The sequence below is a fragment of the Oncorhynchus keta genome, chromosome 23 (genome assembly GCF_023373465.1).
Source record: "Oncorhynchus keta strain PuntledgeMale-10-30-2019 chromosome 23, Oket_V2, whole genome shotgun sequence".
Lineage (NCBI taxonomy): Eukaryota > Metazoa > Chordata > Actinopteri > Salmoniformes > Salmonidae > Oncorhynchus > Oncorhynchus keta.
Window position 1 is genome coordinate 40,519,727 of NC_068443.1, and position 27,291 is coordinate 40,547,017.

The 27,291-nt window shown below is 41.7% G+C and overlaps 1 protein-coding gene and 1 long non-coding RNA gene across 5 annotated transcripts; one reads left to right on the top strand and one right to left on the bottom strand.

Annotated features, from left to right (window-relative positions):
* Nucleotides 1-1,186: 1,186 nt before the first annotated feature.
* LOC118402325 (uncharacterized) lies at nt 1,187-4,409 on the top strand. Of its 2 annotated transcripts, XR_004829470.2 has the most exons (4): nt 1,189-1,518; nt 1,801-1,904; nt 3,748-3,874; nt 4,159-4,409. It is a non-coding gene; the product is annotated as an uncharacterized LOC118402325 (long non-coding RNA). The 2 variants fall into 2 exon arrangements; XR_008077498.1 differs by having other exon boundaries at nt 1,187-1,518; nt 1,801-3,874.
* Nucleotides 4,410-4,534: 125 nt separating this feature from the next.
* ddr2b (discoidin domain receptor tyrosine kinase 2b) lies at nt 4,535-18,826 on the bottom strand. 3 transcript variants are annotated; one of them, XM_035800443.2, is made up of 17 exons: nt 18,620-18,819; nt 16,436-16,530; nt 14,176-14,278; nt 13,655-13,898; nt 13,138-13,285; nt 12,650-12,761; nt 11,997-12,180; nt 11,369-11,612; nt 11,109-11,174; nt 10,521-10,657; nt 9,857-10,064; nt 9,338-9,567; nt 8,970-9,124; nt 7,779-7,979; nt 7,241-7,475; nt 6,974-7,123; nt 4,535-5,542 (listed from the first exon to the last, which is right to left on the bottom strand). In XM_035800443.2, exons 2-17 carry the CDS (start codon nt 16,506-16,508, stop codon nt 5,408-5,410), a joined length of 2,625 nt encoding a protein of 874 aa, XP_035656336.2. In that variant the 5' UTR covers nt 16,509-16,530; nt 18,620-18,819; the 3' UTR covers nt 4,535-5,407. The 3 variants fall into 3 exon arrangements, with proteins under 3 accessions (XP_035656336.2, XP_035656335.2, XP_035656337.2); XM_035800442.2 differs by having other exon boundaries at nt 11,109-11,177; XM_035800444.2 differs by lacking the exon at nt 4,535-5,542 and having other exon boundaries at nt 6,978-7,123; nt 7,208-7,475; nt 11,109-11,177; nt 18,620-18,826.
* Between the last annotated feature and the right edge of the window lie 8,465 nt (nt 18,827-27,291).

Consider the following 27,291-nt stretch of genomic DNA (forward strand, 5'->3'; position numbering starts at 1 on the left):
CCAGCAGCGCAAAATTAAAACAAATCTCGAATGCGGAGTTTTGTAGGCCTACAGAGAAGAGGTGGCAGAGGAAATACAATTTTATTTTGTGTCATCTTTTTGCAAGTGCTGTTTCATATCAAGATCTAAAGCAATTTAAAGACCTCAAATAGAAATGTAGAACAAGCAATGCAAAATGGGTTTTATTCTATGATCAAAATGCTTTCTTTGTCGCAACATTTTGGTTTGACCTAATGCATCTTTTTATTTCAAAAAGTACATTTCTTGCATGTAATTATTGTGAAGTACGCATAACATTTTTGTATTTCAATTTTGCTTGGTATGTAGGCCTATTTAGGCTTTCATGCGCTGGTGGGAAGTGTGAAATTGGGAAGTGCAAATTTGTAAGTCCAACATGGTTGTGTTCAAGTACTTTTGAAGACGGAACAATTCTTAAACCAATAAGATGTTAACGCTGCCAATAATACATTTAGTTAGCTTAACATAAATTTGTAATTATCAGAGCGGATTTGTTGTAATATTTTGGGTTAAAAGGTGAGTGGTGAAACGTCACAACGGCAGAGAAAGAAGAGGAAGCGAGACATCCTACTCTTGTCGTTTTTTCTGTTTCAATGGAAGTCAGTGAACTAAGTAGTAGACAGACCCAGCTGCTATCACTATGGGAGAGCCATTCCCTTATTAAGTAAACTGGAACTGGCAATTGTTTTCAATGGTAAACGGCTTAAGGGAACTATCTTAAAATGTTCCACCATCTTCCGCCAAAATGTAATGCCAGAGTCCCACTTGCAATTATGGGCGCGTTTGAGTGGGAAAGCGAATGCAACTGAATGTAGACCAAAGTTGAGGACTGAGGTCGGGGGAGGGAGGTGTATCTGCGACAGCCTGACACTAATGTGGTCTTCCAACAGCAAGGCTCAGATCAACATGGCAGTGTTGCCATTGTTTATAAAAGTTTTACTTTATAATGTTTATATAAACATGTCTCCAACCCCCATATCACACACTCACAAACTGAAATGATGTGTGTGTACAATCAATCAGTGAGCGATAGCTTCAAATATTACATGAATATGTATATATCCACTGAATCGCACTTTGGTCAGATTCGCATGGCTCAAACAAAAATACCCGAATGATTGGTTGGCAATTGGGCCTCCCACAATGCAGGCGATGAAGTTGGTGAAGAGCAGCTGCAGAAACTTGCAGTCAAAACTTCATGACCTTTGATCACATTTTTGTAAAGTCCATGCAATCAGCATGTAGGCTCAACATACAAAGACTTGACAAAAATGATCTGGTTGAACGCGCCCTACAACTTGGAGGGTTGTTCAAGTAAAACTTCCCAGTCGGAACTCCGAACTTCAGATTACTCTTCATAGCATGAACACCTCCAATAGTTGTGCAATCGAACTCTATGGATAGAATTAATGCTGCGCTCACCTGCTAGTCGGAACTAGAAAACTCAGAAATGTCAGACATGCTAACTGGCTGAACGCGGAAGGTGTATAACCACAACCAGTAAGCAAGTTGAACAGTCATGACTAGCGCGTGAACGTGGCATTAGCCTGTCTCATGCTTCCCAGTCGAAACAGTTCACGCATATTTTATGTTGACATTTTGTGATGTTTTTGTTCGTTTTGGTATTGAAGCACGTAACGAATGCACGTTCAAAACAACTGGGAGCTCGGATTCCTCAATGAAGTGTTAATTGTTATTCAACGAGAGCCAATAGTTTCTATGCAATTTTTTTCACTTGATAAATACTTTATCAAACAGCTTTTTGTTGTTGATTTTTCACAGGGATGCTGGCCCATGTTGACTCCAATGCTTCCCACAGTTGTGTCAAGTTGGCTGGATGTCCTGTGGGTGATGGACCATTCTTGATACACACTGGAAACTATTGAGTATGAAAACCCCAGCAGTATTGCAGTTCTTGACACACTCAAACCAGTGCGCCTGGCACCAACTACTATACCACGTTCAAAGGCACAATCTTGTCTTGGCCATTCACTCACTCTCTGTATGGCACACATACACAATCTGTGTCTCAAGGCTTAAAACACCTTTAACCTGTCTCCTCCCTTCATCTATACTGATTTAATTGGATTTAACTGGTGACATCAATAAGGGATCATAGCATTCACCTGGTCAGTCTATGTCATGTAAAGAGCAGGTGTTACTAATGTTTTGTACACTCAGTGTGTACGGTATGGCTCTGGTCAGAATTATGTGACAATGACCTTCACAATCAGGAATGGAATAATTTAAGTAAAGAGCAGTCTACATAACTATTTACTAACACAACGAAGACAGCGACTTTTACACCAAAAATGTTAATGTTCAAATATGGAGAATGATTTCATGACAGGGGAGAACATTTGAATTTGAAATATATCTAAAAAAAACATGATATATTTAATTAGAAAATAGCATTTGAGGAGGCCTATGAAGAGGATATGTAAAATATCAAAGTGTGGAACAATTTGGTCCAGGAAACTTTTGGCGGTGTTTGCTGTAAACTATACCACTGGATTTTACATTTGCTGTTATAGCCTTGATATACACTAACGTTCAAAAGTTTGGGGTCACTTAGAAATGTCCTTGTTTTTGAAAGAAAAGCAAATTTTTGGTCCACTAAAATAACATCAAATTGATCAGAAATACAGTGTAGACATTGTTAATGTTGTAAATGGAATATCTACATAGGCATACAGAGACCCATTATCATCAATCATCACTTCTGTGTTCCAATGGAATGTTGTGCTAGCTACATTAGCTACAGAGTAGCAAAGAAAACGCCATTTCTCAGACTGGCCAATAAAACAAAAATATTAAGAAGGGCAAAAGAACACAGACACTGGACAGAGGAACTCTGCCTAGAAGGCCAGCATGGTTGACGTTGAGACTTGTGTTTTGCTGGTACTATTTAATTAAGCTGCCAATTGAGGACTTGTAAGGCGCCTGTTTTTCAAACTAGAAAATAATGTACTTGTCCTCTTGCTCAGTTGTGCACCGGGGCCTCCCACTCCTCTTTCTATTCTGGTTGGAGACAGTTTGCGCTGTTCTGTGAAGGGAGTAGTACACAGCGTTGAACGAGATCTTCAGTTTCTTGGCCATTTCTCGCGTGGAATAGCCTTCATTTCTCAGAACAAGAATAGACGGATGACTTTCAGAAGAAAGGTCTTTGTTTATGTCCATTTTGAGCATGTAATCGAACCCACAATTGCTGATGCTCCAGATACTCAACTAGTCTAAAGAAGGCCAGTTTTATTGCTTCTTTATTCAGGACAACAGTTTTCAGCTATGCTAACATAATTGCAAAAGGGTTTTCTAATGATCAATTAGACTTTTAAAATTATAAACTTGGATTAGCTAACACAACATGCCATTAGAACACAGGAGTGATGGTTTCTGATAATGGGCCTCTGTACACCTATGTAGATATTCCATTAAAAATCAGCCGTTTCCAGCTACAATAGTAATTTACAACAATTAACAACATCTACACTGTAGATCAATTTGATGTTATTTTAATGGACAAAAAATAATATTTTCTTTCAAAAACAAGGACATTTCTAAGTGACCCCAAACATTTGAACGGTGGAGTATTTCAACACTTTTCTTTGAGGTGATAATATCTGATAGTAAAACAATTCATGCCATGAATGAGAATAACCCCATTTATAATGCCCAAATCATTTCTCGTATCCAGATTTTTTGTTTGTGTTGCCATGACGTTTCTTTCAGACCGGATCTCACCTGAGATCCGCTCCTACCAACTGGAAGGTTTCTTACCTTGATGAGTTTCACATGTGGGAACCAACTTCTCAAAATGCAACTGAAACTGTCCGCCATGGACCTCCCTAAGACAGAGGTACATGTAGAATCAGGGGTCCAACATGGCACCATCTTCTCTCTCACCAATAAGGTCATTGGGTGATGAGTATATGACATTGATAGCTCCCTGCATTTATCACTCAGTGCAAGCTTCACTTCAATAAGCAGCTTCAAGACTATTATATTGTGCTTCACATGACTCCATAATCTGTCTGGCTAACTAGATCATTGGCCAGGTCCTTGACAAAGCATCCATGCAAATTCTTCTAAAGGAGTTAAACCTCCCTAACGCATCATCTGGGGTTTCCTCCATCTCCCCAGGAGTGCTGCCAGTGAGCTCTGTGGCCCCTCAGGATTGCACACTGCTGGCTGAAGCCCCTGGTAAACTACAGATTCCTATCAGTGATGACGCCCTCTAGCCTTTCCACTGCTACAGGTGGGAGGAAGCAGGACTTCCAGGGACTCCGGAGAGCACAGAGAGGGCAGAGGAAAGTAGAAGAAGCCTTTAAGCATTACTAAGCACTCGGTTGTACTTGTACTCTGTATTTCATTTCTCAAATATTGTAGCAATTACATCCCGTCAATACAGAATGTTGAAAAAAAAAAAAATGGTGAATTACACGTTTTTTTTCTACTTCGGTTTTTGTCTTTGTTTTTCAGGCTCACTGAGTTGCTAAGGCAGAGAAAAAGAGGAATAATCTGCATCATATTTTTTTATTTGAACATTTTATTGTCGTTTTTAAAATTGTTTTGAACGTTGAAGAATGTTCAGTAAATTAATTGAAAACATAAGTAGGCCTACTGTCTAATTAGAGTATAAAACTTGCACGAACAATAGAAATGCAGGTTTTAAGCATGAAGTTGCACTATTTCAAAGCACAAATTTAACTCAAAGGACCTATTTATCTTTGACAAAATACAACACATTTCACAACATCAACTGAATAAAGAAAAACCTACCAAACAGATACATTCTTGAATATCTGAGTCCAAAAGGAGATTTTCTACACATTATTATCTTCATAATAGAAGATTATAAACAACATTACATTTCCTGGTGTGCACGATCTGACACAGCATTCCTACGTTCTATTATCACAGACATAACGAATAATTTTTTACAGAACTGTCCCACACGCTAAAAACTAGATTGTGATTGAGAGAGAGAGAGAGATAGGGAGGTGGTGTTTTCATAGTGTGCAATAGACATTGTTAATATAAATATACATGGCTCTGGCGAATAGAGATATAGGGAGTCAACTCAAATTGAGAGAGAAAAAGGCTGAGAGAGAGATGAATAGAACATTGCATGCAGTTTTCAGTCAGTTCTCACGTGCTAGTTCTAATTTATGGGGTCCTCAAAGGAGGAAGGACCATACTTTGCCATCCCTTAAATGTAGAAGGACCATAGATGTTGGTCCATGTTTCAAAAAATGGTGAAGTGTAGGATAAAGTTGCCCCTAAACGCTGATCTTCAGTTAGTTTTGCAGGGGAAGCTGATCCTAGATCTGTACCTAGGGGAACTTTTACCCCAGAGCACTTTATATAATCATGGTCTATATATGAGCTGCTATTCATGACTCTCCCCAAGCTGGCTGTATATCTCCTGAAAAGTAGGTCTCTGTTTGGCATTTCTCCTCCAACAACCCAGCATCAGGCTGCTATAGACCGCATCGGGGCAACAGGCAGGCCTCGGCAGGTACACCTGAGAAGAAACAACATTTTAGGAAATTACAGGAAAAACACATTTTTACAAAATGACCAGATTTGGGATGTTTTGTCACACATATTTCACTCATAGAACAACACACAGTGAATGTCTGACAACCCCAACAATGAGTAAACTGTAACATGCTGACCAGACCGGACACGTTGCGCGTGCGAGCATTGCAAAATAAATGTAGAAATCCATGTTATTCAATTATTGCACCCACACTGCTCGCGCGCACAAAGAGTGTCTGCGAAGCCAAGGGCTAAAATAGAAGTCATTCCTATTTCTGACGCAGATCGCACTGCAAGTCCTGTCTCTCCCATCTCCTCATTGGTTTATAGAAGCAGGTACCCACGTGCCATCTCCTCATTGGTTACACCCACGTGGGTGATTGAAAGACAAACTGTTTTGCCGGTTGTCGTGGTAATACTGGGAAAGTGTAGATGCCAATCACCATATAAGTTCAAAGATGAATAAGCCTGGAAGGAGGAGAGATGACTAGAAACGATTCGGTTGACTGTTTTATGTGTGGATTAATTGTCGGAGTAGAGGACCTTGTGCATTTCTGGTAAAATAACAACTCAATGTTTATATCCCTGGACAAATTAGTCAGCAACAGCAAGCTAGCTAAATAGAACAAATTAGCTATCAAGTGCAATCTAACTAGATAAATTGCCATACATGTTTAATGCTTTTCGACCTGTCCCCAAATTATTGTCATTGGTTCAGAGTTTGTTTTGATATTTTAACCTGCGTGTCGTGTTTGCGTTTGGTGTAGGTGTAACGGATGTGAAACGGCTAGCTTAGTTAGCGGTGGTGCGCGCTAAATAGCGTTTCGATCGGTGATGTCACTTGCTCTGAGACCTTGAAGTAGTGGTTCCCCGCTTTTGTGGAGCAATGGGTAACGATGCTTCGTGGGTGTCAGTTGTTGATGTGTGCAGAGGGTCCCTGGTTCGCGCCCGGGTATGGGCGAGGGGACAGTCTAAATTTATACTGTTACATAGGGGGACAAAATAAATGTATGCACGATAGCACATTTAGCTGAGCAGCAACCTAAAATAATATTTAGTCATGTAGAATGACAAACCTGGTGCTATACCCGTTTTGTTACATGTACACATATTGCTGCCATAGAACAGTGCTGATTGCATGCCGACATAGTAAACATGTGGTAGCCATACACCGGTACAAAAGGTACTATTTACAACCTAAAAGGGTTCTTTGCTGTCCCCATAGGAAACCAATTTTGGTTCCAGGTAGAACCCTTTTGGGTTCCATGTAAAACCCTTTCCACAGAGGGCTCTACATGGAACCCAAAATAGTTCTACCTGGAACCAAAAAGGGCTCTCCTAGGGGGACAGCCGAATAACCCTTTTGGAACTCTTTTTTTCTAAGAGTGTAGTAAATACACTAGTGTGTAGTCACCTGCTTGCCCTGGTCCCTGAAGAACTCCCCGGTGTTCTCGATGACCTGCTCGTCGGAAAACTGCGAGTAGGGCTGCTCTTCACACAGGGTCAGAATCTCCCACAGAGTCACACCAAAAGCCCACACGTCGCTGGCCATGGTGAACTTACCCTGGGAAAGGCACACAGTCATTTGACTAATATCTAAACACAGGGAAACATGTTTGGTTGAAAACTACATGCGACAGAACATTACCAGCTAATATCAGCTCTCTCCAAAACTCCTCACCAATAGGATGCTCTCCCATGACATCCAGCGAATAGGAAGAACGGCCCGCCCCTGGATACGGTAGTAGTCACCGCGATACAGGTTCCGGCTCATGCCGAAGTCAGCGATCTTGATGGTGTAGTTCTTGCCCACCAGACAGTTGCGCGTGGCCAGGTCGCGGTGGACAAAGTTGAGAGAGGACAGGTACTTCATTCCAGAGGCTACCTGTGTAGCCATGCTCACCAGGTTGCTATAGCTAAGATGATATGAGAGTATTGAAAAGTAATTGATCTCTGAACTTGTATATATATATATATAATGACAAAGAGAGGGCAAGAGTATGTAACATTTATGCTCCTTTTAAAGTGCATGACAAACTTTTTAATATTGCGCTATTGCATCGGTTTCCGCATACTGTTATGAACTATATGGATGAAAAAATTGACTTGATAAATAAAAAGTAAGAAAATTAATTATTATTATGATTACAGTATCACCTTTCATAATAACCCTAATCGGGGATGTCATTATCTAGTACAATTATGCAGATGTAACGTACCTGACCGTGGCTTTGTCACTAGATTGTATCTCCTCCACCTCGTCCAATTGATGGCTGGACAAGAACTGGTTAAGGTCTCCATTTTCCATGTACTCCGTGATCATGCAGAGGGGGTCGCTCTCCACACACACTGCCAGCAGGCTGACGATGTTAGGGTCCCTCAGCCGAGACATGATCCTAATCTCCTTCAGGAAGTCATTCCTGTAACACGAGGTGGTAACGGCTATGACGTATTCCAGTCACACTTTACATTAAGTTGCACAAACATACCATGCAGTTTCTCCTTCAATAAGCCATTCTTGTAACTAACACTGGACAATAACAGACACCTGCTAGCAAACCAATCAATCAAATGTATTTCTAAAGCTCTTTTTTACTTCAGCAGATGTCACAAAGTGCTGTACAGAAACCCAGCCTAAAACCCCAAACGGCAAGCAATGCAGATGGAGAAGCACGGTGGCTAGGAAAAACTCCCTAGGAATGCAGGAACCTAGGAAGAAACCTAGAGAGGAACCAGGCTCTGAGTGGTGGCCAGGCCTCTTCTGGTTGTGCCAGGTGGAGATTATAAGAGTACATTAAGGTCAGATTGTTCTTCAAGGTGTTCAAACGTTCATAGATGACTAGCAGGGTCAAATAATAATCACAGTGGTTGTAGAGGGTGCAACAGGTCAGTACCTCAGGAGTAAATGTCAGTTGGTTTTTCCTAGCAGACCATTCAGAGGTCGAGACAGCAGGTGCTGTAGAGAGATAGAGTGCTAGTCACACTTTACATTGAGTTGCACAGATAGTTTCTCCTTCAGGAAGTCATTGGTGTGACATAAGATAACGGCTCTGACACCTGCCTGTCACACTTTACCTTGTCACACCATGTAGTTTCACTTTCAAAAAGTCATTCCTGTTACAACGGATGGTAACCGATGTGACACCTGGCAAAATAGGGAAATGCAGTGCTTTTTCCGTTTGTTGATTGGTCAATTTACCTAGTCTTACTTGGTAGATTATTGTGAACACATTCTCTGTTACAACTGGCCAATGGCAAGACACCAAGAACACAAAGTGAAAGATGAGGCAAGAACAAGCATTGTAGTCATTCGGATCACAAAAGTAATTTTCCATACTGTAAATCATGTGGCTCTTGTACTTAGGACAGTACAGTTGTCAAGGAAACAGTTCCAGATCCAGTGCTCTCACCTTGCGTTCTTGTTGGCATCCTCCCTCAGTGTCTTCACAGCCACCAGAATAGGTGTGTCATCGCTGCCCTCTACCTCATTTGAACGGTCATTGACCTCTTCAGACAGATCCTTTTCCACAAAGTCCTGCATGCCCTCGGCCTCACACAGGTGCACCTGTGGGAAGAAACAAAGGCATTTTACTATTGATGTTTCATCTGTCGAGCAAGAAAGCAAGAGTCATCTGACTTTAGTTTTTTAAAATTGCTTTCCTGCATGTTTGCACGCATGCACGCGCACACACACACACACACACACACACACACACACACACACACACACACACACACACACACACTCTCTCCCTTTATCGCCAGTTCTATTCCATACCTCTCCAAACTGTCCCTCTCCCAGTTTCTCCTTAAAGGTGAGCTTGTCCCTGGGGAACTCCCTCATGGCCGTGTCCTTCCCAGAGAGCAGACTCATGTTGACGGCCGTGATGGAGTAGGTGTTGCTGCCCGTAGTCCCCTCCTGCAGGCTCACAATGTCTGCCTCGGCATAGTGGGGAGCCCCGTCTGATCCACAGGCCTGGGGTGGTCTGGAGGAGGAGCTAGTCCCTGCTGTGAAGTACATAGAGCATAGGTTTCACACTTCAGTAAGATGTGACCAGATCAAGACCATTGAAATGTTCTTGTGACCTTCCAAGTTAACAATACTGATATTTCTAGCCACAGGCCTGTCTTATGTAATAAGCCACAACCCAAAAGTAACTAGGGATCACTATACCCACCATATGATAAACACTAGCTTGAAAGGACATTTACACTCTTGTCATATTTTCACACCTCAAAAGTTAGTCTAACTGTTAAACTTTGATTTTGGATTGTACTTTCCCTTGAATCCACTCACCCAGCTCCTCAGTGGACTGGGCGAACTCGGGCAGCTTGCGGATGAGGCGGGAGGGCTCCTGGTAGTCAGAGGAGCAGAGGGGGAAGATCCTCTCGTAGGTGGAGTTGGAGCCTTCCCCGCTGGACTGGGACGAGTGGTGGAAAGAGAAGGCCTGGGTTTGGACGGCCAGACGGGCCGACAGCTCGTCGTCTAGCATACGCCGCGAAGCCTGGAGGGAAGGGTAGTTACTGTTATAAGCTGTGTGTGTTGTAATGTTTGGTGGCACCAGAGAGAAAAGGTAGAGGGCGCTCTTGGGACAACGGAAGCAATCAATGGCAAAGATAAGAGGTGCATCTTCTAGCTTTTCTAACACTGTGGTTGGCACCAAGTCAAACATTGACAGATGTTGTAATCTTGTGTTTAAGTTTAGCTGAGAGGTCATGCAAATCGATGTTTGGGGATACATTACAGCTAATAAGAAACACTTGAGGTAAAAAAACGTTTAAAAACTTGAATCAACAATTTTGATCAGTGTCATTTGCAGTCTTAGTTTCTGACTTCCTTTTTTAGCCCGGCAGCAGTATTTATTTTATAACAAGACAGAGAAGTTTCCTCGTAGCTATTAGATCAACCCTAATGATTTCCACGTTGAAAACACCTCAGAGAATAAAAATCTGTTACATACCTTCTCTAGCATCTTCTGCCAGACCTGGCGCCACAGAATGATGACTATGATGGCCAAAAGGATGACGATGATGGCCACCAGGCAGCCAATCAGGATCCGCGTGTTGCTTTCATCCACTTTGTGGATGGGGTCATCTCCTAATGTACCAGAAGGTATAAAATATTTAACAGAGAGCTTCGTTGCTTCCTTCGTCCTTGTTTGCTCAATTCCTTACCTCCCTGTCAAAGCGCATTGGAGCGAAGAATCCAAGATCCCTCACTGAAGGAGTTGAGGATACAAAGATTTGACAGCTTGAAACATTTTATGGCATTATAATATTTATTACAAGAAAGGGTGGTCATCAAGACGTTTAGTGCTCACATCACATGTAAGCTTTTCATTTCAAAAAATAAATAATTATAATGTCATCCCCAGTAAGTGTTGTATTTATCATTCATCAATGCTGTTGTAATTTCCCTCATATTTCACTCTATTCGTCATAATTAATGCAACAGCATTTTAAGAACAGGCAGCAGAGGGCACTATTGAATGCAAAAAGGAGACAGGGTTGGCGAAGACAAAACAGGTAAGAACGTAGCTGGAGCTAACCTGGAATAACATTTGTCGGGTGGCCACGTTTGCGGGGAGTCGGAGATGTGTTATAAACTGCTGTCCCTGCTGAAAGGGGGGGGGGGCAAGAGAGATAGAGAGGGAGAAAGAGGAGAAATATCATCATCTATTCTGAAACAGAGTGGAACGGGGAGAGACACCACCTGAACTAAAACACAATATGTTTTTCGTTCCCTGTTACAAAAATGTTTAGTTACAGTGAGCCCTACTGAACACGACCCAGGCAACTCAAGTCTCACCTGACTGGAAGGCCACCTCGCTGATCATCATCCAAGCCTCGTTGAAGGCAAAGCGGCACTTGATGGCACTGGCCATGCGGTCCCCCAGGGGCACGGTGATGAACCGGGCACTCTGGCTGACCTGGTCCACCGGGAGACGTAAGGACACTGGCTGGGACTCCCAGTCCAACTCGGACGTACGGAAGTAACACGAGGCCTGCCGAAACATTCTCACGCTGCGGCTGAACATGTTATTGCAGTGCACCTACGGAGAGAGGAGGAGAACTATCAACTATAACACTCGAGTGTAGAGTGTACTGTGGTATACTGTCTGTCACTGCATGGTTTGAAGTACAAATTGGATGTCCAGGTGCTATTCAGCCAATGACGAAACAATTGGAGGCTAAAGTTGTTGGACATATGCCTAAATATATAGCCACTCTTGAAGGACAAAACAGACCTCCACATATGCCTGAATACGGTATCTCTTGCACACCTACTGAGTGGACCAATGACACAAGGTTATGGTTGGTCTGAGATTACATCAACAAAACCAGAATTTCAACCCGTTTTGCCCAGTTTTTCTTGTTGGGAACATGGTAAAACCACATCCTTTCTCCACCTCCTTTTGTACAAGTTGACCTCTCACCTTCATCGAGGTGAAGTTGCGTACGCGGTCAAATTCAAAAGTCATCTCCACGTAGCCCTTAGGGAAGCTCTCATTGGTCCAACCCACATAATCGTATCCGGGCCACACGCCGTACACGTGACTGTGGAGGAAGTCATCAAGACCCCACGTCCCGTCAGTCAGCTGGCCCAGGCCTTCCTCCATACTGGGGGGAGAAAGGAGAAAGGACCGTTACTCCCATCCACTACGGTTGTGCCCTTGAGCATGGCACTTAATCCCTAACTCATACCGAGGAGAGAAAGGAAAAAAGGAGGTCTTTGTTGCTATCATTGCCTGTGTTGAATCCACTTGTGTCTTGCACGTCATCATTTCACACTATCATACTGACCCGAACCGTATTGTGCTGCCTTGGATCATTTCCTTTCACATTGTTCTTTTCTGCACGGTTCCAAAAACTATGGTGGATTCAAAACCAGGCCTGGGCAGGACAGCTTGGCTCCGCTTAGCTCAGTAGTGTGACAAGAGTTGTCCACAGAATCCTCACATGGGCCAACAATGGCTCACAACTTTGACCTTCGGGTCAGAGTCACTTAGGATGTGGACCATTTAACGCTTCTTAATAGTTTTGTACATAGAAAATGCCACTGTTGAAGTACGAATATACTAAAACAAACCCAACTGACTGTAGACCCATGGATCCATCGTAGACCGAGTCATTGAGGTGGACGTCCAGGCCTCTGTAGGTCATCTCCTGGCCGGCCGGAGCACTGTAGGACACCAGGCCATCTGCAATAACACACAGCCAGGGACAGGTCAAAGGAAAGGTCACAATCAATGACAGTGGCCGTTTTACATCCGCCTGGTCTAAATTTTGCTTTACATTCCAACTCTGGGAGCATCTAGGCTATTCTCTTTTCTTTCAGTTTCATATACGGAAAGGATGTAGGATGGGATTAGATATAGGATGTAGGATAGAATGAGATTAGATATAGGATAGGATGGGATTAGATATAGGATGTAGGATAAAATGGGATTAGATACAGGATAGGATGGGATTAGATATAGGATATTGGATTAAATATAGGCTGTAGGATAGAATGGGATTAGATATAGGATAGGATAGGATGAGATTAGATATAGGATGTACTGTTGTGTGTCTGACCTAGCCATTCACAGCCATAGAGCTCTACCCTCATGCATACGATCATGGAGTGGTCTGTGATTGGCATGAAGCGTACGAAGCGGGCAATGATGGGTGGCTCTAGGTCCTTCAGCACCACGTCATAGGCATTCATGTTCCCCTCGATCACCTGCAGACAGGAACAGGAAAGAGCATCATTATCCTCATCCAAAAACTACAGTCACTAAACATTGAATGCCAACAAACACAGCCAGACAAGAATGGAACTTATAGAAAGTCACACCAATCACAAAGCCAATCAAAGCAAGATTGTGCAACCAATGGAGTAGTCCCAAAAGTGAAAACCCAGCCCAACAGTTGGGCCCCAACTGGCACTCCAGGCTGGCTCAATCAAACACTCAAAGTATTTGAAAGAAAATTCATACTCTTTGAACCCAGCCCTGAGAGCAAAAGGGCATTGAATCAACATTGGAAAAACATTGAAAGCAGATGTCAGAATGGATTCTGGTAGTATGTACACTAGTTTGCATCTGCTCACCTGCCTGCCTTTCCTGTCATGCCAGGCCACCCAGCGGCTGCCGTCACGGCTGTACTTGATGCGGTAGCGCTGGGCAAACTCATTGCCCATGCCGTCGGCGTGGCGACCCTGGGTGCCCACGAGCGTGATGAAGTGCAGCGAACGCAGGTCCACCTGGAGGAAATCCTTCGGGCCGCCTGCGTCCGTCTCTGCCATGATGTTGGGGCACCATGCCCCGTCACCATCTCCATCATCAAAGTCCAATCTGAGGAGGAGAGGGGGGAAGGAAGGGAGGAAGCAGTAGGAGTAGAAGGGAATAGCATATTAGAAGGGAGTATAATATTTAGTCAATTGAATAATAAAAACGCCTTCCTCCCTTATTTTAAGGAATCACTGATATGACAAGGTTGGATTGGTGAAGGGCAATAAGGCAGGCAATCTTGCCTTCACTCAGACAGTACAGTCAGTACTCTGATTACCTGACGGAAAAGAGTTTAGAGTGTGTAGGCATCTACAATATGGTGACAATGTGGATAGCATACCTGCCATATCTTGCTGCTGTAGACTCTGACCACTGACTAGAAGCAGAGATATCCTCATCAAGAATCTGTCCTCCAGTCATACCCAGAGGATACCGACACACACCTGAAAGCAGACACAGTGTTATAGATGCATGTTTTTCAGGTCAGGTGTTTTTTTCCTGACCATGTGGCCTGATCAGGGAAAAACACCAGGGCCTAGTTCAAAGCTATGACAATGGCAAATGAAACAGATTTAACTCATGTCATCAACAAGTCACTGAGATGTTTGGTGTGTGCGTTTGTGTGTGTTTGTGTGTGTGTGTGTGTTTGTGTGTGTGTGTGTGTGTATCTATGGACGGGAACGTATTCCCGAAGTCCATGAGTGTGCCACACTGCACATGCATTTGGTAGGATCTGGCTTGAGTCAGAACTGAAGTGGACAGGGCACAACCCTCCCCCAGCTTCTTCCTTTAGGCCTGGGAGGCCCCACTGAAACAGAGGCATCACTATGTAGGTGCCAGTCCAAGCAAAAAGAGTAGGGAGGGGCCCCTTCAGTTTTCCTCCTCTTTATTTTGCATCTCTTTTTCTATCTTTTGTACCAGAGCCAAAGTCACAGACAGTTTTAGACTTAGTGCTGTAACCATTGGAAACAAAACCCCTCCAAAAATGTAAAACTCGAATTGCTCAAGATATTATTACGGTGGTGTAAAACAACATTTATTATAGCGAGAAAGAGAAAAACCATGAGCTGTTAAAACAGCGATTGAGGTGCGTGTGTGTGTGTCTGTGTGTGCGTGTGTCTGTGTGTGTCTGTGTGTGTGTGTGTGTGTGTGTGTGTGTGTGTGTGTGTGTGTGCGTGTGTGTGTGTGTGTGTGTGTGTGTGTGTGTGTGTGTGTGTGTGTGTGTGTGTGTGTGTGTGTGTGTGTGTGTGTGTGTGTGTGTGTGTGTGTGTGTGTGTGTGTGTGTGTGTGTGTGTGTGTCTGTGTGTGTGTGTGTCTGTGTGTGTGTGTGTCTGTGTGTGTGTGTGTGTGTGTGTGTGTGTGTGTGTGTGTGTGTGTGTGTGTGTGTGTGTGTGTGTGTGTGTGTGTGAACAAATGGCTTCTTCGTCTACTGTGTCAGTGATCAAATCAAATCACATTTTATTTGTCACATGCGCATGAATACAACAAGTGTAGTAGACCTTACAGTGAAATGCTTATTTACAAACCCTTAACCAACAATGGCGTTTTAAGAAAATTAAGTGTTAAGTAAAAAAAAAAAAAAATGCCCCAAAATCAGAGTCAATGTGTGAGTCGAGGTAATTGAGGTAATATGTACATGTAGGTAGATGTAGTTAACTTATTGTGCATAACTGTTAACTCTGTCCTACTCTTACTGTACCTGCCTATTACCCTTCATTCTGGATCTGCTTACAACTCAAAGTAACACTGAAACATAGAAATCGACTTTGAGAGCTTGTGGACAAAATATGCTTCATACAGTGAAACTATTTCAAGTGGAAAAGTCCAGGAGAGGTAGGTTATGAGTGCCTCTCCTGTCACCCTGCTCCTTAGCACTGACACAGACGTACGAACACACACACACACACACACACACACACACACACACACACACACACACACACACACACACACACACACACACACACACACACACACACACACACACACACACACACACACACACACACACGCACGCACGCACGCACGCACGCACACACACACACACCAGCAGCTCACTCCATACCTCCAGCAGCCTTTTTCTCCATCAGCCTCTTTTCTCCTGCCCCTACAGCTTTTCAGACATTTCCTGAATGCCCCCAGCCTGTGAATGGTTTGCCTGTTCTCACATATTTGCTGTCTGACCAATCTACCAATGGCTAAACCCCACACGCGCGCACTTACACACGCACACCTTGACGGTGATGACCTAACCAGCCCACCTAGCTATTACAGCGTGCTAGTATCTCCATCATGTCAACACCTTGACTTGACTACAATGAGGTAATGTCCCCTTCAGTTAGACGTATGTACTGTATAAAGAAAGGCTTTCGAAAATGCAGAGACGTGACATGAACATGTAACATCTTAAAATGAGTAAACAAACACAAACTTAACATCCTTTTCAGATATACTGAGTCAACCAAATCAAGCTGCACTGTCTTGGCCTCGGTTACACATCCACTGTAGTTACTGGGACCATGCTGGAGAGGGCATCTAAGCCAGCACAGTGCAGCTCTGATAGTGTGAAAAGGCTATGAGTTGACCTCCATGTACAGTACCTGGGTTGACTTGGGTCCTTACAGTAGTGAGGAGGAATAGCAGGAGACAATGTCTTATCTGTAGAGCCTTCATCTCAGAGGCAGGAGCTGAACACCTGAGAGAATGTTTCACAAGTTCAGTATAACAACAACAACAACAACCACAATATGTATGTAACGATACGTACGTAGGGGTTGTACTTGTACTATCCGTTGGTCAATGCTAGCCTTCTCTCTAATCTCAACGTTTTCTCTATATAAATAGAAATGTTGGTAAAGGAGCTTTTATTGTTGAAAGAGAATGGTGGCTTTTTTTCCCACCATTTAATAAAGGCATGGAGGTGTTCAATGACGGAGATGTACTTGTTTAAAATATATCACTTGATGGTTTCCTTTCAGAGACAAATGATCATGGTTTTTGCTAAATGCTATATATATCCGCCTCATTCTAAGAGCAATAGGTAATGCTGCTACGTTTTTTACAGTCAAATGTAACAAATAACTACATAAAGAACTGTGCAAATGATACATTTGTGACATCAATATTATTATATATATATAATTTAATACAGTAATATGAGATCTGTATGTACAACATTTACATTTGACAATTTTGTAATTTAGCAGATGCTCTTATCCAGAGCAAATGACAGTAAGTGCATTCATCTTAACGTGAGACAACCACATATAACATTCAAATATACAGGATGCGAACATTCCATTCCAGCGAAACAATGGATATAGGCTATAGAGTTTAGCAAAAATAAAAAATATATCCTACACATCTGTGAATTAAAATCTGAGACCAGTCATTTTTTAAAACACACATGAAGGTTTCACCCACAAGCAATCACTTCTGATGAAAAAAACACAAATGTGAAAAATTGGTGGATATAGCGTTTTGGAAATAAACTCTTAATTTATGATTCATATATTTGACCAGTTTAATGTCCCCTGCCAAGAACTATAATGTCCCTTCGGTACAATGATGAAGATTGACGATTTATCGATCAATCGCTAGATTGATTGATCCAATGCATCAGGGTAGGCTCAATTCCATATCAATCCAGTCAATTCAGGATATGAATTGAAATTCAATTCAAGGAATGAAAACAGGCATCCATTCGCCATTAGGATTTTCAATTCACTCTTTATGGAGCTGAAATGGAATGGACCTCAACCAAACAACGCATACAGTATACAAAGAAGACCCCCTAAACACATTCTAAGATTATGCACCTATCTAAGCCATTGGTTCCAACCAGCGGCAGACATACACAGAGACCCCCTTGTACGGTCTACTCAGGTAATTGACTACCCCTCCATCCACAGTACATGCAGTATAAGTCCCCAATGCTTATTTATCTTTTAAAAAGCCTGTAAATGTCTCGGTGAAATATGTCTACTACACAAATATGCACAACATGGCTTCCCTCCTGTATTTTCAGTAATTTATGTGGTGAGTTTACCCCAAAAATGTGAGTGGGGGGGAAAAGTACTGACTGTGTGGTTCTGTGTAGCCCTGGTGGGTTGGTGAATTCACATGGACGCTAATCTGATGCCCACGGATCCTTGCTGTAAAGTGCTGCCTTTGTGCTTTTGTGTGGTCCTGTCCTGCGTTAGGCCTATTTCATCATGCTAAACTCGGACTGCTCTCTGCCTCAGTTGGGTGTGTGTATGTGTAGGGTCAGGAGTTTTCCTCTGGTCAGGTCAGAAAACTCTGGGCCCTAGTTATAATAATGTGTGATTAGAAAAATAACCTCAGCGTTTAGGTCATATCCACCATGGTTAATATACTAATAATGTTAATGTCCATGTGTCACTTACATGTCAATACTGACACTGGCAGGTCAGGTGACTAGTGTATTCAAATAAAGTATCAAAATGAACATAAACATTCAAATAAAGTCAATCATTAGAAGAGAATGGAATTCCACTTTTTCCTCAAGCGAATAAAATAACGATAAAATAGTGAACTATTATCTAAAGGAAAATAACTTATTTTTGTTAAACAACTTATTTATATTTACATGTCAATCAAGTTTGGGAGGTACCGGCTCAACGTTTCTCAGCTTTCAATTCCATTGATGACAAATACACCCATAGCTGTCACCGAAACGTGGCTACTAGCAGTGTCAAAATGCAATGCCAAATGACGTTCTATAAAAGTAAGAGTAATCGGAGGAGAATAATGACCACACTTACTTTTCACTGCCTTCCCAAAATCCTTAGTAGTCCAGGGGAATGTTATTCCATAATCGACTGGATAAAATTCAAAAGTCTATTACACTGTAATATACTTTCTTCCCGGGATAGACTTTCTGGGGTAGAAGGAGGAAAAGGGCTGATGTAAAAGCAAGCTCTCCCACTAGAGGAAAGAGAAATGGGGAAAAAAATGAAATAAAAATAACACACTCTGGGATTCTTTGGTGTGACGCCAAAAAGCCCCAGAATTCCACCTGATGCACATAAGGTTTCAATTATGGCCTGGAGAGCTGTAAGGGAGCTAGTTTAGAGCAGGCTTCTGTTGAGCAGCCAAGTGCTACTGAAGAAGGACCCGAGTTTACATTCATCCTGTGGAAACCTGTTCATTACTGTGGGTGTGATGGGGTTTTATAGGGCTTCTAAAAGTATCATGGAGAATGTAGGCCAAAAAAGAAACATTGCTGGACAGAGAAGTCAAATCATGTCTGACTGAACTTGGATGATCATTTTCTATTATTTATTGAAGTGTTATTGATCTTTTTTTCAACTGTATGAAAAAAGTAATGTCCACTCTTTGTTTACTTACAGCAGTGAGTGGATCTCACCAGTTTTTCAACAGTGGTTCTTTTGTGTCCAGCTCATGCCAATTTAGCATGGATCGAGACACTGACCTGGAACTGCCACACCTCAGTAATGGAGTTTACCATGAGAGGGCAGCAGGGACGGCTCCAGTCATAATTGACATAAGTGGTCGCTTAGGGCCCCTGACCGCTAGGTGACCCCCCAACCACAAAAAAAAAAAATATATATATATATATTAAATACACTGAGTGTACAAAACATTAAGAACACCTTCCTAATATTGAATTGCACCTAGGGCTGTTACGGTGATTGTATTACCGCCACACCAGCGGTCAAGAGGCATGAAGGCAGTCAAATGTTTCTTGACCGTTTAGTCACGGTAATTAAGCTTCTCCAAGCTCTGATGCTGCTGATGGTAATTCGTAGGCTACCAAACTTGCTAAATGCCTGGAACTCAGCACTCTATTGTCACTCTGAAATCAATGCAAATGTGATCGAAAATCAAGTTAATGAGAGCCCATGAGCTCATGTTGCACAAGACTTCTATAGGCTAAGCAATATCATGAGAAAACAGAGTGATGGCTTCTATTAATCTTAGGGATAGCCCCCTTTCTTCAATTTTCACCTAAATGACATACCCAAATTGAACTGCCTGTAGCTCAGGCCCTGAAGCAAGGATGTGCATATTCTTGGTACCATTTGAAAGGAAACATTTTGAAGTTTGTGGAAATGTGAATTGAAGGATAATATAACACAATAGATTTGGTAGAAGAACATACAAAGAAAAAACCAACCAGTCTTTTTCAACCACAATCTTTGAAATGCAAGAGAAAGGTCATAGTTGTAGCCCATCACTCTGGTTGTATTTCAGATAGTGTCCAAAACATGGCAGCAGTGTATGTGCAAAGTTTCAGATGGATAACTTGAAAAATGTGTGGACAACAAGACTTTTAGTGTGAAGTCCCCAGGTACATTTGGGCAAACCGTGAAGCAGACATTTGCATTCATATTCCATTTTTCTGCAAGAATATCGTCAAATCTCTATACTTTGACTTTGATTTAGCTTTCCAAGTATTAGTAGCCATATTATAAGTTCAACATTTGCAAAACAACCAGTTTTCATAACTTCATAACTCTGAATATCCTTATGATTTTTTGTCCAAAATGAAAAGGCATGCTGTCGTTAGAAGCTACATTTTACGACATATATATGGTTTCAGGATACTCCCGTAAAGCCCAGCTAATTCGCTATCTAGCTAGCTTTGTTTGACCCTGATTAATGCTCAGTTGACAAAGATACAGTCGTTCCAGAGATGGCTGCCCGCGTCATCGACGTGCCATGAAGGCTTCGCTCTCTGAACAAATAGGGTGTCCTATAGGATATACAACAGCCCTAATGAAATAGTGAAGTCTTGTTACCTTCTGGGATCTCGGAGGAGCAGATACGAATGTGATTTGACTCGTTCAAACAACGTTTAGGGTGAGATTTTCACCGATTCCTTGGTTTGCAAATTGAACGAGTGGAAATACAAAATTGATTGTGCGTGATATATGGACCTTTTCAGGATATGAAAAAGGATTTTATCTAATAAAACAACACTTCATGTTATCTCTGGGGACCTTTTGGATGATAAATCAGAGCAAGATTTCAGAATGTAAGTACACATTTCACCTTCAGAGGTGAATTTATCAAACCTATTGCGTTGAAAAAAGTGTTTTGTTTTTAGGAGCTCTCCTCAAACAATAGCATGGCATTTTTTCGCAGTAATAGCTACTGTAAATAGGAAAGTGCAGTTATATTAACAAGAATTGAACCTTTCAGCCGATATAAGACACTTCTATGTACCGACATTTGTTGTTACTCTAAAATCTGCGATCTTGATATAACGCGCTGCATGATTTACAACTGTTCCGTTGACGGAATGCCAATCCTTTTAAAAAGAGGAGGATCCCATCAGCTTTCTATAGGCTAGGCCTAACATATTTATATCTCAACTTTCCTAATATTAAGCACATTGCTTGTCTTTACAACAGGAGTATAGCCTACCTGGCTGGCATGAACATGAACCACGGGAAAGTGTCCTCCAAGTGCATAGAATACAAGTACCCCCCCCCCCTGCACCTGTATCGAGACAGGTGCATGTTAATGGTCCATTCTAAAACCTTAACAAATTTCACAAATATTATTTAGTATATGTAAAGGCACGATTAAATCAAGAATAGTCTGATGGGTGACAATATTAGCCTATCACTTGTGAATTATATATTATTACTTGTGAATGATGCCTTGTGTAATGCAAACAATGCATACCTTTATTGAGCTCATTTTTCAAATCTTAGTCCCATACCTCATGTAGCCTAGCCCATAGGCCTATATGTTTTGATAAGGTTTGTATCAGAACTAAAGTGGCCAAATAACCTATTCAAATGAAGCACATTAATCCGCTTTACAATGGGTGTAGAGTCTAACTGTTATACATACACAGTGTGTGAGTTTTAAGTTTGGGGAAGTTCATTTTTACCATAAAAATGCAACTATAATAAAATCATTACATGCATAATCGCATTTGCGGTCCCTTTTGATAATGGTGTTTTCCCGCTAATGGAACATTCGCGCTTATAGCCTACTGCCGTGTGCACATTGTTGCACTTATAATGTGAAGAAAAAGCCTAATAGTTTAGCAACAATTTAAGCTAAACGTTTTGATCTGTTGTGTCAGTCTCATTGCGTAAAAAAGTTTTTTGATGCTAGTAGTTGTATTAATTTGGGATCTATTGAATCCCACAACTGTCCCAGATTTTGTTTGGAATATTTATTTCTCGCACAGAAAATAATAGGTTGACTTTTGTATCATGGGGGAGGGTAGATTTACATAGGCTAGTGATTTTGCTGTTCGTTAGGCGTACTCATCTTGTTGGCTGACGAAAAGTAAATGTGGACAGTTCTTCCAATATCTTCAATATGCGTCCCTGGTGTGTTTGTCTTCACTTGTAGCCTGTGAGAAAGACCCAATCACGTGACGGAGAGCCACGTGAGTGAGAGGTGCTTCACAGCACACAGCACGCAATTAGAGGGGAATTTCAAGGATTCTATTCAGCCCAAGGGCACAACTGCCACTGGCTGCAAAAGGCCTGGATTTTTTTGTGGGCATTACGGCAACACAAAGAGGATGCGCGTCGGGTTAATTCGAGGCATTATCAAGTTTCTGTCAAATTGTGAATAAGAGACTGATGAAGTGTGTACAGCCTGCACAAAAAAAGCTGATCTCATGCCTCCCATTCATGCAGCCTTAGAATTTATACAAAATCAAACTATATAACCCAATGTTTGTATCACAACTAAAGTTACACAAATAACTCAAAATGAAGCACATAGGAATACCTGTTTCTTTGTTAATCGCTCAAAACAGAATAGCCGCATGTGCGCACTCCCCCAAATGGTTTGGAGAAAATATCCTTTCCATTGTATTCAGCTTTGTTCAATTGTATTCTTCATACTCTAAAATACTCTAAAATAATGCCACAGAATTCAAAGCAAATCTAGCCTGCTAAATGAGTGTAGCCCACAACCATATGGCATAGTCAGATCAGGACCTAAAATAACTCAGACTATGCTATTCTGTTCTTCTGAAATAGACATTTTCTTCATAACATGTTTCTTCAGACCTGTCTAAAATAAATAATGGATTTATTGTGAAAGTGTAGGCTATATTACATGGATTTATTAGACTTTTTAAAGTGTAGACACTTCAAAGGTCTGCATCAGTGGCAGTGTCAAAGCCAGGAGATGCTAAATGTGTTTATGTTAATTAATGGTCAATTACTCAGAACAGACTCTAATTGTCAGGGCATGGTGTCTACAAAGTGTTCCACAGGGATGCTGGCCCATGTTGACTCCAATAATTCCCACAGTTGTGTCTAGTAGGCTGGATGTCCTTTGGGTGGTGGACCATTCTTGATGCACATCGAAAACTGTTGGGCGTGAAAAACCCAGCAGTGTTGTAGTTCTTGACAAAACCCGTGCATCTTTTGTCTTGCCCCTTCACCATCTGAATGGCACACACATATTATTATCCATGACTCAATTATCTCAAGGCTTAAAAATCCTTCTTTAACATGAAGTGGATTTAACAAGTAAACATCAATAAAGGATCATAGCTTTCACCTGGATTCAGGTGGATTCTGTCATGGAAGGAACAGGTGTTCTTAAAGTTTTGTACTCTGAAATTTCAAAGTGGAAATTACAAATTTCAACACTACAAGTTTATAATTTCCTGCATTGTAAGAAAGTTCTTCAGCAAAAGGGTGACCAAATTAAGATCCCACATCTGTTGTTTGACTTAGTGGTAGTACGTTTGACTTTTTGGTAGTATGTTTGAGTTATGATAGTTAGTGTTGGTTTACTTGGAGTTAGTTTTAGTTTGTGATAGTTGGTGGTTACTGGGAGTTAAAATGAGTTAGTGATAATAGTATCAGGTATGAAGGTAAGACCCAGATGCAGACAACGTCGAATTAACAATGGTTTAATAATCCAACAGGGGCAGGCAATAGACAGGACAAGGCAGGAAGGGGTCAGTAAACCAGAGGTGGGGCAACGGTACCGGACGATAGGCAGGCTCAGGGTCAGGCAGAGGGGTCAGGCAGGCAGGCTCAGAGTCAGGACAAAACCAGGAGGGTGAGAAAAAGAGAGACTGGGAAAAGCAGGAGCTGAGACAAAAATGCTGGTTCACTTGACAAACAAGACAAACTGTCAACAGACAAACAGAGAACACAGGCATGAATACACAGGGGATAATGGGGAAGATGGGCGACACCTGGAGGGGGGAGGGGGGAGGGGGGAGGACAATCACAAAGACAGGTGAAACAGATAAGGGTGTGACAAATGGTGGTTATTGGGAGTTACTGCACACACAATTCATCATGAAGAAAAACATCTGGATCCTGGTCCTCCAATCAGATCTGTCTGCTTAACACTTTTCACACACAACATTGATCAGCTGTGAATCAACTGTGAACATCATAGGGATTTCAGAAGTAAAGGAATAATGGCAGTATAGCCAGTCTTGGCAATATGGTATTCAATATGTACATATGGAAAGTTAAATGATATCACTATTAAATTATATTGTTATTAAATTATATTCTGTTGTGAATGTTGCTCAATGTTTTCTTGGAAGTGTTTTTAGGAAAGCAACAGATGAATCAAAAGTTCTCGCACTAGCCTACTCATCCATGTTTACGTATCGTGGGCGTGCAATCCCAAACAGCCACACAGCCTTTCTAAGAAAGCAATAATATGGAAGTACTTGACCATAACTAAATCTTTTCTATTATATTGACAAGATAGTCGACTGACCGTTCCAACAACTGAAGTCGTTGTTCCAAAGGTGAGAAGGGGGTAGCTGCATTACAATATGGCGACCGCAGTATGCAGAGTGGGTGTGTCTGAAGTAGTGGGTGTGTCAAAAGCAAGGGGCATGGGGAATGCGCTCTGCTACAGGTTAAACGGTTTTGATTGATTGAGCAGTGTTTATTTTGTATCTTACCATGAAACTATCATACATTTGAGTCTGAGTCATATTTCACTGTTAGTTTTATACAAATAATACTTTTTAAAAAAAGGTTATAAAACTGACAATTGTTTATTTTGTATTAACGTGAAGCATCAGTGTACTGTTGCTTCGTGAGTTGTATGCGTGTGCTTACTGTGACTGTCACCCTGATATTGGCTACTAGGTAGCTGGCTACTTCCCAGGCCGTTGCAGGACAGTAGTGCTTGTCAAGCGGGAGCGAAGAGCGCTGTGTCCCTGTGTCGTTGCCATTCATGCCCTCCCCATTGAGTAGATTGTATGTACATATCAAGGTGACATCTAGATGGTTATCACCATTAGTCATTTCTTGTGCGGGCTGCTATCCTACTTGAAATAAAATCATGGGAGGGAAAACATTTGCTACCGTCGGCAACACCACCAGACTGATAGTAGCAAGCCCCTATCAGTGGTCAGCAGGCACATCGAAACAACATCGGTGCACTGGTCGCTGGCTTATCGACTTGACTCGTGCAGCCCAGTCAGCCACGCAAAACGGTCTTGAGGGGCAACAAATCTACCCAATTAGCTGATTTTCTTTCCATACACCCGTCCTTTAGACACACCCATACTCCGGTCACCATATTGGGCTGCAGGTGCCCATATTTGCCAAAGGCGAGAAGGCAGGCGGTTTTCTTATTGATCTGCTTATCGTGGACAGATTTTGACAGGAGTAAACACTCTCCGCCTCCATAAAAGACCGACCACAGAAGGAGATCAGGAGGGACTGACCTCTATACATAGACAGCCTAACTGTTATCGGTCCTTGTTTGAGAGTAAGCTAGATATGTTGTAGCTATAGGCTAGACAGTGTCAGGAGCAAAAAATGGATAACTAGGTTTTATTATATGAAAAGGATATAATAAACATTGTTCTGACTGTTTGATGTTTGTTGGCCCAGGTTTTGTTCTCTAATTTCCAATAATCATTATCACAGTGCTCTTCTTAGTACTCATCTGCAGGCCACTGTGAGTGTTACCTCAAAGCACAAAGAGCATATTTGGGCTGTTACCATACCGCAATTTTTACTACTTTCCTTTGTAGTCTCAATACAGGGTGTGTCAGTCCTACAGAGTTGTGCTTTTTGACAACATACTCTGACAACCTGAAGAAATAGGGTGTGACTATCTCTGTCTCAAATATTGATGGGTTAAAACATATTTTTAAGCTAACAATGTAAGATTTGTTGAGAAAGTGTCACCTACTTTTGGCAGCACTTTTATCTGAAGCGCTGAATTTGTGATTTAGAAATGATCGTCTGAATCAGCTGCAGTGCCTTCAGAAAGTATTCACACCACTTCCCTTTTTCCACTTTTTCCTGCATTTAAAATAGATTAAATTGAGTTTTTGTGTCACTGACCTACACATAATACCCAATAATTTTGAAGTGAAATTGTTTTTATTAATATTTACAAATTAATAAAAAATGAAAAGCTGAATATTTTTCTTGATATTCATGGAACTTTTGGCTGCACTTTAAGCTGAAGCACTGAAAATATTGATTTAGAAATGACCGTCATATCAGCTATATAGTCATGAAGTCAACCATCAGACAGGGGCACACACCTTCAGAACTCTGATGAGTCAAAACACTCGATTCCATAAACATCAAATGTTTTGTAGCATGTCCAACATTTACGTGTTCGACCTCATTAGCTACCCAAAGTTAGGCAATAGGGAGGTGTCAGTAGTCTTGTCACGTTGAGCTTAACGAATGCGCTGTTGTCTTCTCACTCTCCCAGTTCGGCCGGCACCTTTAAAAATGATCTCAACACAGTCCACAGACAGAAAATAGCTATAAATACCCACAGAGACAGATAGTAGAAAAGGTCAACGTTAGTTGGAGAACGGAAAGTCGTATCCAGAGGAGAATCGGTGCTGAATATGAGAAGAGCAGACATGGGTTGAAATACTATTTGAAATCATTTCAAATACTTCAGCTGTGCTTGATTGAGCTTGCCTTTTGCAATGGATGTAATAGAACAGTCCCAAAAGTGCACCCCCCGCCCATCTTAAAGGGGTTTGCTTAAAATATTTGAAAGATTTTAAATAGTATTTGAACCCGGGTCTGGATAAGGCGAACTAAGGATATGTCCCAAATGGCACCCGATTCACTATGTAGTGCACTTATTTTGATCAGGTTTTGTTCAAATGCAGTGCCCTACATAGGGAATAGGGTGCTATTTGGGACACCTTCTAAGACAGTAAGCTATTTTTAATTAATTCAGATGAGCTATAAGAGGAGATACATTGAACATGGCATTTGAGAATGGGTGTTTAATTCAGTGAGGAGAGCATTAGTGACATCACACCTAACTGAATGCACTTAGTCAGTTGTCCAACTGGATGTATCTTCCCTTTCCACTTTTTGTACACTTTCATATCAGAAAAGACATGACCCTGAAAATAAACGATTGAGAGTGTCATGAAGTTAGTTGGCCTGGGGGTAGGTTTATGACAGTCATAAATACCTCTTCCCCCCTTTTTCCTCTCTCTACCCTA